This window comes from Euprymna scolopes, chromosome 45, assembly GCF_053919585.1.
Source record: "Euprymna scolopes isolate OS-2025 chromosome 45, ASM5391958v1, whole genome shotgun sequence".
Lineage (NCBI taxonomy): Eukaryota > Metazoa > Mollusca > Cephalopoda > Sepiida > Sepiolidae > Euprymna > Euprymna scolopes.
In genome coordinates, this window is record NC_136526.1 from 56,493,814 (window position 1) to 56,512,642 (window position 18,829).

Below are 18,829 nucleotides of genomic sequence, written 5' to 3' on the forward strand. Positions count from 1 at the left end.
TAGAAATTGCAGCCATACTATGTATGGTGTATAACTTATTTCTAAATATTCTTTCTGGTATATGTACATAAGATTTGCTGCTGCATTCAGTATTTAAAATTTACAAATGGTCCAGTGGATACATGTACACACTCTATTGTGTTGCATTGTATAATCGCTGTCCCCCAGCAGAACCTTACAGTCGGATGTCAGGTAGCTCACACTTAATACTTTTGTGTGGCAGAACCTGTACTTGCTGTCACTTTGTTAATAATAAGTTAAAAAAATGTTAAAGTTTTGTTGGTTGGTTGGTTGTTTTTGTTTTACGGCATATCAACCCTTTTCGGGTTATTTAATGCCGAATCCAAAGATTCTGAAGAAAAATTTTTTTTAATAGAATATATTTGTTGTTTTCACGTCGGTTTCTATTTAACCCATAGTTGGAACCCTAACAGGTACTACCACTCCGGGTCAGAGTGGACCTGGGAGCAATGGTAATTAAAGGGTGGCTCCACACTCCCCAAAGATCCCACAAGCTGGGGCCTCACCACTGGATATAGTTTAAGGTCATATCCAGGACCCCCATTGAGGGACTTTTACCCTCTGCAGGGGGGCAGTTGGTGTATTCTAATGCCCCACCGACAGGGTCGTTAAAGTTTTGTACATTTTTATTTATTTTTTTAATATTTTTTAAAAAGAGAAGTAAAACTTGATTATTTTTTGTACTGGCGTTGCAGAGTTTTAAAAAATTACTTTGGCAACGTTTTACATTAAATCTGCATGTATTATGTTTGTAAAATAAATTTTTTTTAATATATATCTTAACACTACAGAAAAAACATTCGTACAAAAAATATTTATTCTATTTTTCTAAAAACATATTTTTAAAATAAGTAAATCTTACATAAAGTGGTATAGTCTTATAAACTAAAAACAAATTCAAAATTAAAAAGGTAGTATTCATTTTTTTTTAAATAAAAATAAACATATTATTTTTTATATCATGCAATAAAATAAAATCTTCTAGTAAGGTTGCTACTCTTTCCTTCTTATGCCATATCATAATATCAGATTTGATAGCTGTTTTTGAGGTACAGAGCTGTAGTGATTAGTCATGGTGAATGATGTATGATTTTTTATTTTACATAGGAATCACCAATTATCAAGGCCCAGAGACCACTCGAGGATAAGGTTTAAGCATGTACAGTGGTCAATTGGACAATATAGTAATCGTTAGTAATGGAAATTCGGTATATTTGTTAAGTGGAACGGCTCATTAAGAACTTGTTTATGTTGGACTTGAAGACAATCAGATCGTAGTCAGCTGGAAAGCAGGAAAATGGAAGACAGTTACACAGGCGTGCAGTTCTAAGAAAGAAGCTTTGTTTATGGAATCTACGTTTCTGATTGTTTCATTTAATAATAGCTTTTCTCGTCCATAAATGTTTATTATATCTAATAAGTTTATCTTAAAGACAGCATAGACTCAACCATTATATTTTCTTTACAGATCCCCCCTGCCTTCCTTTTATCTCGCAATTTCTTAAAACGTCACTAGCTGATGTTCAGAATACGATCACACTTTTCTTTAACGGTTAATTTAAAATGACACAATTCAAACCGTTTTTCTGGTATATGTTCAGAGGACTTGTTGCTACATTCGATATTCAAATTTTTACAAGTGGTTCAGTGGAGATATTTGCACACGCGACCATGTCACATTGTATTGTAGCCATCTACCAGCTGGATGTCAGGTGGCTCACACTCTCTGCTCCTGTGGCAGAACCTGCACTTGTCATTGCTAAGACAACTCATCTTTTAAAAGCCTTGGTCATCAAACCTTGATCTTTGACAGTCATATAATTTTCTCCTGATTATAATGAAGCAATCCTCTTTTTAGGCAATCTATGAAGCCTTTTCTTATCAATACAGTCCTTCTAATTTTTTGTAATGGAAGCTCCAGGTGTATTTCATTGCGTGTCTTTTGGGCTATTATTGTAGCAGGCTTGTTTTTTGATTCTGTCTCATTTTGATCAATTTTGTGATGGAAGTTCTTCTGCTGGCTCTTGTTTTGTGATGTTGTTCACAGTGGATACATTTACACACTCGATTGTATAGTAGCCATCCCCCAACAGAATTGTACAGTTAGATGTCAAGTGGCTCACACTCAGTACCTCTGTGGTAGAACCTCTCATTTTTAGGCAGTCTTATCAATACAGTCCTTCCATTTTTTTGTAATGGAAGCTCCAGGCGTATTTCATTGCAACCTTTTGGGCTATTTCTGTAGCAGGCTTGTTTTTGATTCTGTCTGATTTGTAAGACAGTCTTATCCAAAATCTTTGACCAATTTTGTGATGGAAGTTATTCAGCTGGCTCTTGTTTTGTGATGTTGTTCCCAAGACTTGCTGCTGCATTTGATATTAAGTTTTTACAGATCGATCGGTGGAGATATTTGCACTCTTGATTGTGTCGCATTATATAGTAGGTGTTGCTCAGCTGAACCTTAAAACTAGATGTCAAGTGACTCACACTCTATACTTGTGTGTTCGCAAGACCTGCTGCTGTATTTGATATGCATGAAAACTATCGTGCATGGATTTTTAAATTATATTTTCTTGTTGAGCCAAATTTGAAAATGAGATTCAGAAAAGAATATAAAAATAAAATCACTTCTTTCATTTTATTTTGGTCGAAGTACTCATGGATCAAGGAGCCACTTCTTGGAGCTAACATTTGATCTCTATATAAGATACGTATCCCCTTTCAAACATTGAGTGTTACTATGTCTTTTGGTCAAGATCAAAGTGTAGTATCTGTTCTTCAGATGCTGCACTTCAATTTCTTGTTCTCTTTCGGTGGATGATCAGTCCTTCACGACTGAGACAATTTTTTTTATTTTTGTACCTTTTCTCCACATTAAAAAACGACCCTGGTGTCTAACTCTGTCCCGTGGGGAGGCATAGTAAATAGGTACTATGTGATAGTATACTTTCCTTGTTGTCTCTTTGTCTTACTGGATTCCAGGACAAGAATTCATCTAGTCTGTCGGAGTATCCAGCGTAGTGCTGTTATTATAGGCAACACCACTTTGAAAAGGTGTCCTGTTCCTTGTATAAGCTACCATGAGCTAGCGATACATATTTGGACTGTGAATACTTTTATTATGAATGTGCACGCATGTATGTATGTCTGTGTTTCCAGGACTTGATGCTGCATTTCATATGTATGCTAATTATCGTGCATGGATTTTTAATCTATATTTTCGTATTGAGGCAGATGTTAAAATGAGACGCAGAAAAGAATACAAAAATTTAATTGCCATTTTCTTTAATCTTACTTTGTTCAAAGTACTCATAAATCAAGGAACCCTTTTCTTAGGGCAAATAGTTTATTTTTATGAGATACATCAGTATTTGGGTATTGCATTAAATTCGGCTTTCTCACCCAAATATTCTGTCAGTATGTTATAGTAATACTTCCTTGTCGTTTCCTTGTCTAATTGGATTCCAGGACAAGAATTCATCTAGTCTGGTGGAGTATCTAGCATAGTGCTATTACAATAGACACCACCACTTGGAAAAATGTATATTTTTATATTGAATGTGTACGCATATGTATACTTCTCTATTCTCAAGAACTTGTTGCTGTATTCGATATGTATGCAAATTATTGGGCTAACATTTTTGGCTAACATTTGGATAGTATATCTTCCTCAATTCCAGGACAAGAATTCATCTAGTCTGGTAGAGTATCCAGCATAGTGCTGTTACTTTAGGCAACATCACTTGGAAAAAAAAGGCCCCATTTCTTGTATAAGACACCAGGAGCTGGTGATACATATTTGAGCAGTGAATACTTTTATTTCAAATGTTTACGCATGTGTGCTTTTAAATCAGATCCCTTTACAAAGTCCGCATCACACATTTCACAAACGTGAGGTTTTTCTCCAGTGTGACGTCGCATGTGGATTTTTAAATCATATCGTCTTGCAAACCCGGAGCCACACACGTCACAAGAATGGGGCTTTTCTCCGCTGTGCGTCTTCCGATGATTCCGTAAATTGGACTTGCGCGCAAATGCTACACCGCACAACTCACAAGAAAAAGGTTTCTCTCCAGTGTGTACACGCATGTGGTTCTTCAAGTACGCTTTTTCTGAAAAAGCTGAACCACATACTTCGCACGAGTGATGCTTCTCTCCGGTGTGGATTTTCATGTGTGTTTTTAAAATCGAACTTTGTGAAAATGCAGACCCGCAAACGTGACATTCATAAGGTTTCTCTCCAGTGTGTCTTCGCATATGCGTGATCAGGGTCGACCTCTCTGTAAACGCCTGACCACAAACTCCGCATGAATATGGCTTTTCTCCAGTATGAGTTCTCATGTGAATTTTTAGATCAGATTTGCCTGAAAATCCAGACCCACAAACTTCGCAACAAAACGGTCTCTCCCCAGTGTGTGACCGAATGTGCAGCTGCAAATTCGACTTTCGTGAAAACGCAGCATCGCATATGTCACAACAAAATGGCTTTTCACCAGTATGTGTTTGAATGTGCCTTTTTAACGTTGATGTGTCTGAGAAACAATTGCCACAAACTTCACATGAATATGGTTTCTCTCCGCTGTGTGTTCGGCCATGTTTTTTTAATGTTGATCGGTCTGAAAACGATGCATGGCATATGTCACATGCATGGGGCTTTTCGCCCGTGTGAGTCCGCATGTGGATCTTGGCCGTCGATTTGTCAGTGAATGTTGCATCACAAAATTCACAAGGATGTGGTTTTACACCGGCATGTCGTTGCATGTGTAGTTTCAGTTTTGATGGATATAAAAATGAGGCATTGCATAACTTGCAAGCGTAAGGTTTTGCTATCTTGGCTCTTTGCATCATTATTCGTAAATATATCTTTTCTGTAATTTCTTTTCAAAAACAAATTTTCAATGTCTTATATTTATTTCTTTGATTTTGATCCGTTGTTCCTGTGAATAAATAAAGGACGTTTACTTTATGAAATACTATTATTAACATTATAAAACACTATTATAAATATTATAAAACACTATAATGAATAATATAAAACGCTATAATGAATATTAAACATTATAATATAATGAAACACTATCATAAAGATTATAAAACACTATAAATACACTAAAACACTATAATAAATATAAAACACTATAATATACTTAAGTACTACAATAAATATACGATCAAACTATTTACGACCACACTATGATAAATATTATATAAACTATAATATAAAATGTTATAATTATTATAAAACACTTTAATAAATATACTGAAACACTATATTATAAATATACTGAAACACTATAATAAATATTATGAATATTACAAATATACTGAAACACTATTATATTATAAAACACTATTATAAATATACTAAAACACTATAATAAATATTACAAAACACTATAAGAAATATTATAAAACGCTATAATGAATATTAAACACTACAATATACTGAAACACTATCATAAAGATTATAAAACACTATAAATACACTATAATAAATATAAAACACTATAATAAATATACTTAAATAATATAAATATTATACAATCAAACTATTTATGATCACACTATAATAAATATTATAAAGCATTATAATATACTGAAACACTATAATCAATATAAAACACTATAACATACTTAAATACTACAATAAATATATGATCAAACTATTTAAAACCACACTATAATAAATATTATAAATATACTGAAACACTATTATATTATAAAACACTATTATAAATATACTAAAACACTATCATAAATATTATAAAACACTATTATAAATATACTAAAACACTATTATAAATATACTAAAACACTATTATAAATATACTGAAACACTATTATATTATAAAACACTATTATAAATATACTAAAACACTATCATAAATATTATAAAACACTATTATAAATATAAAACACTATTATAAATATACTAAAACACTATTATAAATATACTGAAACACTATTATATTATAAAACACTATTATAAATATACTAAAACACTATTATAAATATTATAAAACACTATTATAAATATACTGAAACATTTTATGAAATCTATGTAAATTCTGTTTCAGTTTTGCCATGTCGCATCAACTAACTGGGAAAACTACAAATAAAAGATCGTTCACAGGTTTTTGATCACAACCAGAGAATTTTTTGACATTTTTAATGCAGGGTGTCACTCTAAATATCAATTTTAAAATTTCTCAAAAAACGTGTACCTTATTTTAATGACTGTTCATCTTGTCCAACTTAATTCGGGATAAATCCTCCAAATAATATCTAAAAGAAATACAAAGAAACACAATTATTTCTACTATTATATAAAAGGAACTTTGTCTGCTTGTGTGTGTGTATGAGTTTGTCTACTATGAACTTCAATACACCCAGACCAATTTTTATTAAATTTCACACAAGTGTACTCTATGTATCTGGCAGTGTTCTTAGATAGGTTTTGTATCAGAATATCTTCAATAAGTATCGATAATCGAAAAATTCTGATGAGAGAATGAACAGGTGATTTCGAGCAAAGTTCACACCTTATACAGCCTAACATCACAAGTGCATTTTAGAAGTTTTATTACTAAGCAAGCAGAAAAGCCTGGCATATAAAAATCAACAGTACATTCTTTAATATGACAGGGGCTTGTTCGAAATGAATGTTTCTGTTCTGAGTACAAATTAAGCCATAATACTTGATTTTGCATTTTAAGCTTTAATGCAAGCCATTATATATAAAAATAATTTCATAAAATCAACAGCAGGTTCTCTACAGTGCAATTTCGACTATAATGCATTGTGGACAAAGTCGCTATGACAAAGCATGGGCAAATTCACAAATATGACAAAGCATGGGCAATTTCACCAATTTTGATGACAATAAAAATATGGGATTGTGAAACATTCATTCATTATCATTCAATCCCAGGCAACATTGGGTTTCCCTGCTAGTATTTAATAAATCACAAACAAAATACAAATATAAAATAACATTAATAGAAAATTTTGCAATTGGTCTAACCTGAACTCAAACCAACTATCCCTAAAAGTTACCTAAAATCATATATCTATCTATATATCTATAAAAGTGAACATGTCTGTCTGTCTGTCTGTGTACATTTCCCTACACAATAGCTCTGTCAATTTTCAGTTTACAGACTCGAAATTTGATATACAGGGTACTGAGATTTGGGAAAACCTTTGTAATCTGTTTCCAGCCAGAAATTTGGCTGTTAAGGGGTCAAAGTTCAACGATATGATCTTTGAGAACTCTACCAAACTCCTTCGCCAATTTTGAGTATAAACAATTTAAATTTTAGATGTAGGTTCCTTGGACATGGATCTAACTTAATAACTTGATTGATTGATAATAACTTGATGTTAAGGGGCAATAATAGGGGTCAGAGTTAAAAAAAATTGACTGCTTTTTTTTTTTTGCTCAACATACACCTCCAAACACCCGGGCAATAGGGCAAGTCGATTTGCAACTTTTTTCAGAAAATCAACATGGCACTGGTGATGATAGTTGGGATTTGATGTGATAAGAACATATACCAAAAATAAGATTCCTATCTTGAACAGAAAATTGAGTATTTAATTTTAAAAATCGTGTAGAAAAATGCTGAAAAAGCCTTCATTTTCATAGCATTTTTCACAACACGGACTTTGAAATCTCACTATTTTTATAAAATATTCAATTAAAAATGATATATTTATATGAAATACATAGAAAGAAAAGTATATACATGAATTATAATTTTAATTATGAACCACACCTAGCAAAATATCTCAACTTTTACTGCATTGATTAAACAAAAATTGTAAAAAACGCTAATTAACAACTCTTTAAAATTTCACAATTCAAAAAGATATGTGGAGATGTATTACACAATATAACAACTTGATACAAGTTACAGAACCATGTATTTTAATTTTTTATTAAATGCAATAATATAAACTGTTATAATAGAATTAAATTGCTTTGTATACTTTCCTTTCGAGGAAAATGAAGGTCTAATTTGCTGGCACGATGACTTTGTAATAATGTGTCTATGTCTTGCTTCCTGCCCATATACAACTTTTTGAGAAAAATCAATTAAATTTGACCAGTGAGTGGCTGCAAAATTGATAGCAGTAATCTTTTCATTTTTTTTTTTTTTTAGTTGTTCACTATTTCTGAAAAAAACAACACAAAAAAAATTATTTGAAAACACTCATTTTTTTATATTTTTGCGATGTAATACGAATAAAACTAACTATTGTTTTCGTAAATTGAGAAAACTAAGAAAATTTAATGGATAAGTATTTATTTACCTAATGGACAAAATCGTTTGAATGCCCTCTTCTCTCACATCCAATTCATCTGAGTTTATCATCGATATTATATTTTCCAGAAGTAGTGCAAAAGCACTATATCTTGAACTGTTTAAAACAGTAATTTGGATTTCAGTTAACTGTTTTGTTCTCTGAATCATATTAAAATATATTGTTGTTGGTTAAAAAAAAATATTGTCGGTTTTGATCTCATGCCAACTAACTGCATACACTTGGACGATTTTAACCAAAATGTTTAATTTATCATAGTGTTTGAGGATAGACAACTCTAGTCCATAAACACATTAATCTTGTGGCTTATGTTAACCATATTCCTTGATTCAAGGGCCCAATTTTCTAAGTTAACTTATCCACAAGAAATGCCAACAGTATACTCAAAAAGTAGCCTCTGGTCTTCACACTTAAATTATTTGTTTCTTCTGCTGTCAGATAATGATGATCGGGAGGGACACTAATGTTTTGGAATTCTACTTGAGGCAAATCTTGATAATTATTGATACAAAGTTTCCCCAAAGATTGACTGCTTGCCGAATACTAATTATTTCCTTGGCAATTAACTTAGAAATCTCAATATTTTGTAAGTGGCGATAACTGTTTTTGAGAAAATAACTAAACTGAATGACTTGTCGTGAAGTTGAGGGTGCTGTTTCATCCAAATGACAAGGTGGACCAGCAAATTTTGTGAACCACGGTTTAAAACTGAACATCGTGCTTTTACTGACATTCTAATCTGAAAAGTAAAATAAATAAATGGATTATAACTGAAGGAAACTGTTTTAGGCTATCTTCCAGTTTCATATGTAAAAAAATAAGTGTAGTAATCAGAAATAATGAAAAAGTTTGTAGAGTTGCATAAGATGTATTGAAGAGAGAGGACAAAACCAAATCAGAGGCATAGTAGTGTTTAGTTTAGACATTTTTAGCAGATTTTAGCTCCGCCTTCGATAACATGAATTTATCCATAAAGAGATTCATTCTTGCTGTAGCTGTGCCATTTTAAACGAGTGTTTAAAGTTTAGAGTTTGAAAAACCAGTGCTTGTGCATTTATGCTATTTTTAATAGTATTTTCAAGTTAAATTTCATTTTTATGAAATTTTTGTTTATTAAATTTTTAGGTGAAAATACAGAATAGTTACAATACAACCTCCTTCCCATATTAAGAATAGCTTTCTAAATAACAAAGTTATTTTAGCACAATGCACACATAACGAAAAACCTTTAAAGGAGTTTCCTTATTTACTTGTATTAATCTTTGTGGGTTATCTGATTTTAAAACTATAATTTTTGAAGAAAAACACTGCTTAAAAACAATTACTCCCTAAAAATCAAAGAAATTAAAATTTGACACTAATTTTCTGCAAAGTATTTTTTATTAAGTAGAAAAACTTGAAAATTTACGTAGTTGTTTCATAAACAATGTGTAGAATAAAATTGTATGGACTACATTTTTGTTGTTGTTTTAATATAAAACAGGAGTATTACCATATTTTAATAAAAATTTCAAATAGAATTTTATGTGAAATATTAGTATAAAATATAAGTATTAAAAATACAACAAATAAAATATAACTATTATAAAATATGATTATTCAAAATATAACTATTATAAAATACAACTTTTAAAAATATAACTATTAAAAATATAATTAATGAAAATATAACTTTTAAAAATATGATTAATAAAAATATTACTATTAAAAATATAATTAATAAAAATATAACTATTAAAAATATAACCATTAAAAATATAATTAATCCAAATATAACTATTAAAAATATAATTAATAAAAATATAACTATTAAAAATATAACCATTAAAAATATAATTAATAAAAATATAACTATTAAAAATATAACCATTTAAAATATAACCATTTAAAATATAGTTAATAAAATATAACTATTAAAAATATAATTAATAAAAATATAACTATTAAAAATATAACCATTTAAAATATAGTAAGAAAATATAACTATTAAAATATAATGAATAAAATATAACCATTAAAAATATAATGAATAAAAATAAAACCATTAAAATATAATTAATAAAAATATAACTATTAAAATACAACTATTAAAGATATAATTAATAAAAATATAACTATTAAAAGCACGACTATTAAAATGCAACTGTTTAAAATATAACTATTAAAAATATAACTACGAAAATTTAACTACTAAAAATGTAACTACTAAAAATATAACTATTAAAAATATGATTAATAAAAATATAACTATTTAAAATAACTATTAAAAATATAACTAATAAAAATATTACCATTTAAAATATAACTAATGAAAATATAATTATCAAAATATAACTATTAAAAATATAACTATAAAATAAAACTAATAAAAATATCACTATTAAGAATCTAATTGATAAAAATGGAGCTATAAAATGTAACTATTAAAATTATAACTATTAAAAATATAACTTTAAAGTTATGACTAATAAAACCATAACTAATAAAAATAACTTTGAAAAATATAATTAATCAAAATATAACTATTAAACATAAAACTATTAAAATATGACTATAAAAAAATATAGCTATTAAAATATAATTAATAAACTATAAAAAATATAACTGTTGAAAATATAATTATGCAAAATATAACTATTAAAAATATAACTATTTAAAATACAGTTAATAAAAATATAACTTTTGAAAATATACAAATTTTCAACCAATTGCTGACAGTTATAGACTATTATTCTGTGTAATTTCAGATTTGTTACATCTACAGCTTCAAGGTTTCACTTTGAGTAAAATAAACAGCATTTTGAATACGTTGAATTTACAAGACTCAGAAGGTATTGATTCAAAATATTGTACTTGCAGTTTATGGAATGTGCTGAAATAATAGCATTTGAATTTAGAAAGTTATTCTTAACATAGAAGGCTTTAAAAAAAACTATTCTGTACTTTCAGCTAACAATCTAATAAACAAAAATACTATAAAATTTAAAGTTGAAACTGGTACTTATTTAAAATTACACTTATTAAAGACAAAACTTACAGAAGATTTAAAGAAGAATTTTGAAAAAAAATTTTTTATGACCTTTTGTGGTTGGGGATCAATTTTCAATTATAACATTCTGCTAATTGGACACCTACTTTGTGACCATCATCAGGAAAAAAGGGTGACTTTCTCATATGACCGGTGAATATTTCTGTCTAAAAAAAAATGTAACTATAATCATTTAAAATAATGTTGTATTAAAACTAATTTAATTTAAACTACCCCAAAATATTATTTATAACATGTTCAAAGAATTGATTTGTTGAAATTCTGAAAATACTAAAAGTCAGACCTACTGAATTGTCAAATGTTTTTAGCTATAAGCAAAACGTGTTTTATATTTTTATGCAAATAAACTTTGTATCCCAAATTTTTGTTTGAATTAAATATTTTTGGAAATTTCTTATGATGCTAAAATAGGACAGTACTGTGATATTCATTTTCAGCATACCGAAAAACCTATAAAAGTTGGCATTTTATAGGTGAGTCTTGAATTGAAAAGGAGAGAGAAAGGTAAATCTAGAAAGAGGACATGCTTAAGAAAGTTCCCTTTATAACCTCTTTTTTAGATGAGATTGTTTACCGGTCACATAAGAGTCACCTCTTTTTTTTCTCGATGATGGTCACAAAGTGGGTGTTCAAATTAGTAGAGCATTATAATTGAAAACTGATCCCCCGACGATAAAATCCAAAAACTTTTGTGTTTGTATTACAATGAACAGACATACAAAAAAGTGGTCAAAAATTAAAAAATATAACAAATAAATGTTACCAAAGGCAAGATAAGTTACTTTTCTACCTGAAAAAGATTTTAGTGGTTTTACTCAGTTTAAAATATTTAATTGGTTCGAAAAATCATACAGTTTTTATCAATATATGTGAAAAAGGCAAATGGCGGCTAGCAGACTTTTAAATATGTAAAGTTTGATAAAATGAGTTCAAACTAAAAAGTTATACAAAATACTGTTAGAAACCCACTCAATATATTTCACAGTCATATATATTGGGTGGGTTTCTAACAGTATTTTATATAATCTTTTAGTTTTAACTCATTTTTCCAAACTTCACATATTTAACAGTCAGCTCGCCGCCATTTGTCTTTTTTACATGTATCGATAAATGCTGTACTATTTTCGAACCGATTAAACATTTTAAAGTGCATAAAAACAGTAAAAACTTTTCCAAAAAGGAAGAGGAGTGACTTCTTTTTGATCACTTTTTTGTACGTCTGTGGATTGTAATACAAACCCCAAATATTTTTTTAAATCTGCAAGTTTGTAGTTGATAAGATTACTTGGATAAAAGTTTTGGTAAATGTTTACTTTAACTACAACAGAACATCGACCAATCTAATTTAGTTTTTTTAGGGGTTTTCGAGATCACTGACAATGAATCTGATATTCAAACTGATTGCAAGTTTACCGTTTGCATGGTATTAACCCCTGGGCCCTGGAACTATTTTGCGCCATTTCACTGCCTTTGTTTACATTACATGTGAGCACATGGTAGTGTTTTCTTACATGATGCATTTGCATAGTAGAGTGACTAGCCACATTGCAGAGGAACTTTTGGTGGACATTTGAAATAAGAAAGTTTAAAAAAAGAATATGGTTCATTTTTTGTGTTCTTATGTAGTTTTTAATACTTTTTAATTTATCAAAAAAATTAAGTTTTCACAAGCAGTTTACAAAGACATTTTTATGTTTTTCATTCTTTTTGGGGGGGTATTTAATTATAGAACTTGTATAGTTTAACAGGTGCTTCTGCAATTTAATTACTTGTTTTTCCATTAGTAACGCGCCGACATTTACTGAGTAGAAGTACGGTTTATACTTCTACTTGATAAATATCAGCACATTTCTTACTGAAATACAGTTAATTAAATTGCAGAAGCACCTGTTAAACTATACAAGTTCTATAATTGAATACCCCACCACAAAAGAACGAAAAACATAAAAATATATTTTTGTAAACTGCTTGTGAAAACTTACTGATAGCATTATTTTTACTATTAAATGTGAAAACTATTATTTTTATTTCATGAAAAGTATTTCTTGTAATTTAAAATGTCTACCATGCATTCATGTGTCTTGTGAAACATCATTTGACTACACATGCGTGCACAGGAACGTATATTTCATAGCGTAAACGAAAGTGGTGAAATGGCACAAAATAGTCCCAGGGCCCAGGGGTTAATACCATGCAAACAGTAAATTTGCGATGGCTTTGAATACCAGATTCATTGTCAGCAACCCTGAAAACCCCTAAAAAAAAAAACAAACAAAAAAAAACAAAAAAACAAAAAAATTAGAGTGGTCGGTGTTTACCAAACCATTTTTTTAAAAAGTGTAAATCATGGATTTTGGAAGCCCGGGGGGGGGGGAGGCAATCTCATAGAATGCTTGCTGCACGCCTGTCAGACTAATATCAAACATCATAAAAAATACAAAGTATTCCCAAAACGCTTTCTTATTTACTATTAAGATTTATTGAAAACAAAAACAAATAAAAATAAACTTATTGGAAATATTTTGTATCGAATACTTTTTTTTTATGATGTTTGATTTTTAGTCTGACAGATCCGAATTGGAGGATTATTGTTTAAAGCCTTTTTATTTTATTAAATTTTTATTTTATTAAATTTTTATTTTATTAAAATGTTATTTGATTACATTGTTAGGTGAAAGTACAGAATAATTCTGTGTGTGTTACTATACACACAGATTTGAAAAAGTGGTAATATATATATATATATATAAACAAATAAATGTTATCAAAGATAAGTTACTCTTCTACCTATCTACAAAAGTTTTTAGTGGTTTTACTCACGTTAAAACATGTAACCGGTTCCAAAATCATCGGAAAATTATTGGTATATTTGAAAAAGCAAAATGGCGGTGTGCTCGCTGTTGAATAGGGTAAGTTTGGGAAAATGAGTTCAAACTAAATAATTACACAAAATACTGTTAGAAACCCACTGAATATATGTCCGCCTATGTCATAGTAGGGCAGGTCGATTTGCAACTTTTTTCACAAAATCAACATGGCACCGGTGATGATAGTTGCGATTTGATGTGATAAGAACATACAGCAAAAATAAGATTCCTATCTTGAACAGAAAATTGAGCATTTGATTTTAAAAATCGTGTAGAAAAATGCTGAGAAATCCTTCATTTTCATAGCATTTTACACAACACTGACTTTGAAATTTCACTATTTTTATAAAAAATCCAATTAAAATTGATATATTTATATGAAATACAGGGTGTTTCAAAAGTCTTGGGAACATAACGATTTTAAATATGTTGTAATGTTCCCAAGACTTTTGAAACACCCTGTACATTGAAAAAAAAATAAATACATGAATTATAATTTTAATTATTAATCACAACTAGCAAAATATCTAAACTTTTACTGCATTGATTAAACGAATATTGTAAAAAAAGCTAATTAGCAACTAAGTATTTTAAATTTTACAATCTTAAAAGATATGTTTAAATGTATTACACAATATTGTAATTCTGTAACTTGATACAAGTTACAGAACCATGTATTTTAATTTTTTTATTAAACACAATATAAACTGTTATAATAGAACTATATTGTTCTGTATAATTTCTTTTCAAGAAAAATGAAGGTCGAATTTGCTGGCATGATGACTTTATAATAATGTATCTGTGTCTTGCTTCCTGCCCATATACAACCTTTTTTTTAGAAAAATCAATCAAATCTGACCAATGTTTGGCTGCAAAATTAATAGCCGTTATCTTTTTCAATCTTTTTTTTTTTTTTTTGAGTTGTTCACTATTTTTGGAAAAAAACAACACAAAAAACAATTATTTGAAAACACTTATTTTTCATATTTTTGTGATGAAATATGAATGAAACTGACTAATGTTTGGGTAAATTAAGAAAACTAATAAAATTTAATGGATAAGTATTTATTTACCTAATGGACAAAATCGTTCGAATGCCCTCTTCTCTCACATCCAATTCATCTGAGTTTATCATCGATATTATATTTTCCAAGTAGTGCAAAAGCGCTATATTTGAAACTGTTTAAAACAGTAATTTGGATTTCAGTTAACTGTTTTGTTGTCTGAATTATATTAAAATATACTGTTGATTAAAAAAATTATTGTCGGTTTTGATCTCAAACCAACTAACTACATACACATGGATGATAAATTTGACCAGAATGTTTAATTTATCATAGTGTTTGAGGATAGACACCTCTGGTCCATAAACACATTAACCTTGTGGCTTATGTTAGCCATCTTGCTTGATTCAAGGGCCCAATTTTCTAAGCTGCATAACTTAGTTTAACTTCTTGAGAAATGCCAACAGCATACTCTCAAAAAGTAGACTCTGGTATTCACACTTAAATTATTTGTTTCTTCTGCTGTCAGATAATGATGATCGGGAGGGACACTATTTTTTTTTAGAATTCTACTTGAGGCAAATCTTGATAATTATTGATACAAAGTTTTCCCAAAGCACCAGTAAATGTTGTTAGGCTTTTTCTTGTTCCATCAATTAATTTAAAAATTGCTCCAAATGGAACTTCTTCTAGTGAAACCTGAAAATTGCAATAATGCTTAATAATAGAACAACATTATATAATAAATACCAATATATTATTGTATTTTCTACAAAAATAGGAACATAATTGCAGGTGAATCTATAGAATTAATTTTACCTCCTTGTTAGGAGGATAAGTACAGACTATGTACCATTTTGACAATTTTCTGTCTTGCCCTTTACTGTAAAGTCATCACTTCTCAAGACAGGAAGTTTACAGCTACAAGAAAATATATCAAACAATCTGTCTAGCTGTTCCTTCATTTTTTTTTTCACTTTGGTTGCTGCAAGAGATTTCCTGTCAATCTGTTTGGCCCTCTTATAGCAAAATATATTGACATTCTGTCCTATACAACGTTCCCTAACAAGCGCAATTGTGGATTAACTACTTGCCAAATACTAATTAATTCCTTAGCAATTAACATAGAAACCCCACTATTTTTTAAGTGGCGATGACTGTTTTTGAGGAAATAACTAAACTGGATGACTTGTCATGAAGTTGGAGGTGCTGTTTCGTCCAAATGACAAGGTGGACCAGCAAATTTTCTGAACCACGGGTTAAAACTGAACGTTGTGGGTTTACTGACATTCTAATCTGAAAAGTAAAATAAATAAATGGATTAAAACTGAAGGAAACTGTTTTAGGCTATCTTCCAGTTTCATTCCAGTAAACTTTAAAAGCGCTAGTTATAAGAAATAATGAAAAAGTTTGTAGAGTTGCATAAGATGTATTGAAGAGAGAGGACAAAACCAAATCAGAGGCATAGTAGTGTTTAGTTTAGACATTTTTAGCTTAGCTCCTCCTTCGATAACATGAATTTACTCATAAAGAGATTCATTCTTGCTGTCACTGTGCCATTTTAAACAAGCGTTTAGAGTTTGAAAAACCAGTGCTTGTGCACCTATGTTACCATGCTATTTTTAATAGTATTTTCAAGTTAAATTTAATTTTTATGAAATTTTTGTTTATTAAATTTTTAGGTGAAAGTACAGAATAGTTGCAACACAACCTCCTATCTTCCCCATGTTAAGAATTGTTTTCTAAATAAAGTTATTTTAGCACAATAACATAGATGCACAAATAAGGAAAACCTTTAAAGCAGTTTCCTTATTTACTCGTATTAATCTTTGTGGGTTATCTGATTTTAAAATTATAATTTTAGAAGAAAAATATTGCTTAAAAACAATTACTCCCTGAAAATAAAAGAAATAAAAATTTAACTCTAATTTTCTGCAAAGTATTTTTTTATTAAATAGAACTTGAAAATTTACATGGTTATGTTTCGTAAAGAATGTGTAGAATAAAATTGTATGGACTATTTTTTTTTTAATATAAAACTGGAGTATTAACATATTTTAATAAAAATTTCAATTAGAATTTTATGTGAAATATTAGGTTGGTGCAAAAATAATGTTTTTGACGTTCATTTGAACGTCAAAAATATGCCATTATTTTCTTGCACCAACCTAATAGAAAAACAAATTAAAAAAGATAAAACGAATGTTTAAATTCACTGCAGATACGTGAAATATAATATATATTTTAAACAAGTCTGTTTCGTTTTTCCTTTCGAAATAATTAAGCCTAAATCGTAATGTTTTCAAATAAAATAATAAACAAACGTTATTTTTCAATATCAATAACGAGCGTGTTTTACGCCGGTGAAATCTAATGTTTCTGCTCCAAAAAACTTCCTGAAATGAAAAAGCGAACTGTGGTCGCTATTATTTAAAAAAAACATAATTTTGCCTTTACACTTAATATTTATTTTATTAAATCATACACTGTACACTGCATATTTTTCGAGCTGAATAAACATGTTACATTAAATAAAACCCCCCAAATATATCCAGTTTGGTAGAAAAGTAACTTATCTTGCCTTTGGTAACATTTATTTGTTATATATTTGTTTTTTGACAACTTTTTCGAATCTTTGTGTACAATAATACAAACCCACGGATTTCTAAATAAGTTAATTAAACAGAGAAGGTACCGTGCTGAAAAAATAACGTTATTATTTAGAAAGCCAACAAAAAATAACATCAAATTAAATTTAACTTTTAGATCCTATCTAAAAAAAAATAGTACGGTTCGTAAACTTCACAAGTACTAGATATTGTAAACACTCGCCGTTTAGTGATGAGAAAATAGACATTTCCGCTTTCGGAATCTTTTACTTCTAGAAAGAATAGAAGTCCCTTCAGCTTGAACAAAACTAACCTAAGTAAAGTGTTCCATTTTTAAACTTTAATTAATATAAAAATAATAATAATTATATTAACTTTTTCATGCAATATTTTACCTTATTGTAATGGCCCGCCTCCTTGTTGTTCAATGAGACTTCCGGTTAAAAAAACAAATCATTTCACATCTTGCGAAATCTGTTGTTTTTTTTTTTTTTTATCCACACTCATATTGCAAAGCCTTTGTAATGCAAAGGTCGTTATTTTGAATTTCATTAAGGTTCGCATGACTTTGAGTACAAAGCCATTCGGCGGAAGTGACGTCAGAAAAATTATAAGGTACGGGGACCAACACTAGCTTTTTTTTTCTTTTTAAAGCAAATATAAAAATAGAAGTTTTATTTAAACAATCTTTATTTGAACTTTTATAGCAAAATTATAATCTTTCTAATAAAAATATGTATGAATTGTTTTTTTTTTTAATAAAACATCAGAGCTTTGAAATTTTTTAAAATATCAAATATAAAAATATAACTGCTTTAAAATATTTATGTATTGTTTATATATCTATAATATAAAGCTGAACGTCTGTGTGTGTGTGTGTCTGGTCACGAATAGGCCACCTTCGTGGCCTTCGGGTACCTGTTCCGGCAGATACTGCAAGCAAAGACCCTA

General features: G+C 29.1%; 1 protein-coding gene across 2 annotated transcripts; it reads right to left on the bottom strand.

The window, feature by feature from the left end:
* Positions 1-1,097: 1,097 nt before the first annotated feature.
* LOC145269710 (uncharacterized) lies at positions 1,098-18,442 on the bottom strand. 2 transcript variants are annotated; one of them, XM_080125436.1, is made up of 2 exons: positions 18,274-18,442; positions 1,098-4,958 (listed from the first exon to the last, which is right to left on the bottom strand). In XM_080125436.1, the coding sequence occupies exon 2, from the start codon at positions 4,867-4,869 to the stop codon at positions 3,838-3,840; it is 1,032 nt and encodes a 343-aa protein (XP_079981562.1). In that variant the 5' UTR covers positions 4,870-4,958; positions 18,274-18,442; the 3' UTR covers positions 1,098-3,837. The 2 variants fall into 2 exon arrangements, with proteins under 2 accessions (XP_079981562.1, XP_079981561.1); XM_080125435.1 differs by lacking the exon at positions 18,274-18,442 and adding an exon at positions 6,246-6,317.
* Positions 18,443-18,829: the final 387 nt, after the last annotated feature.

Coding starts and splice junctions, on each gene's coding strand:
- LOC145269710 (XM_080125436.1), bottom strand. CDS start 4,869: ATGATGCAAAGAGCCAAGATAGCAAAACCTTACGCTTGCAAGTTATGC.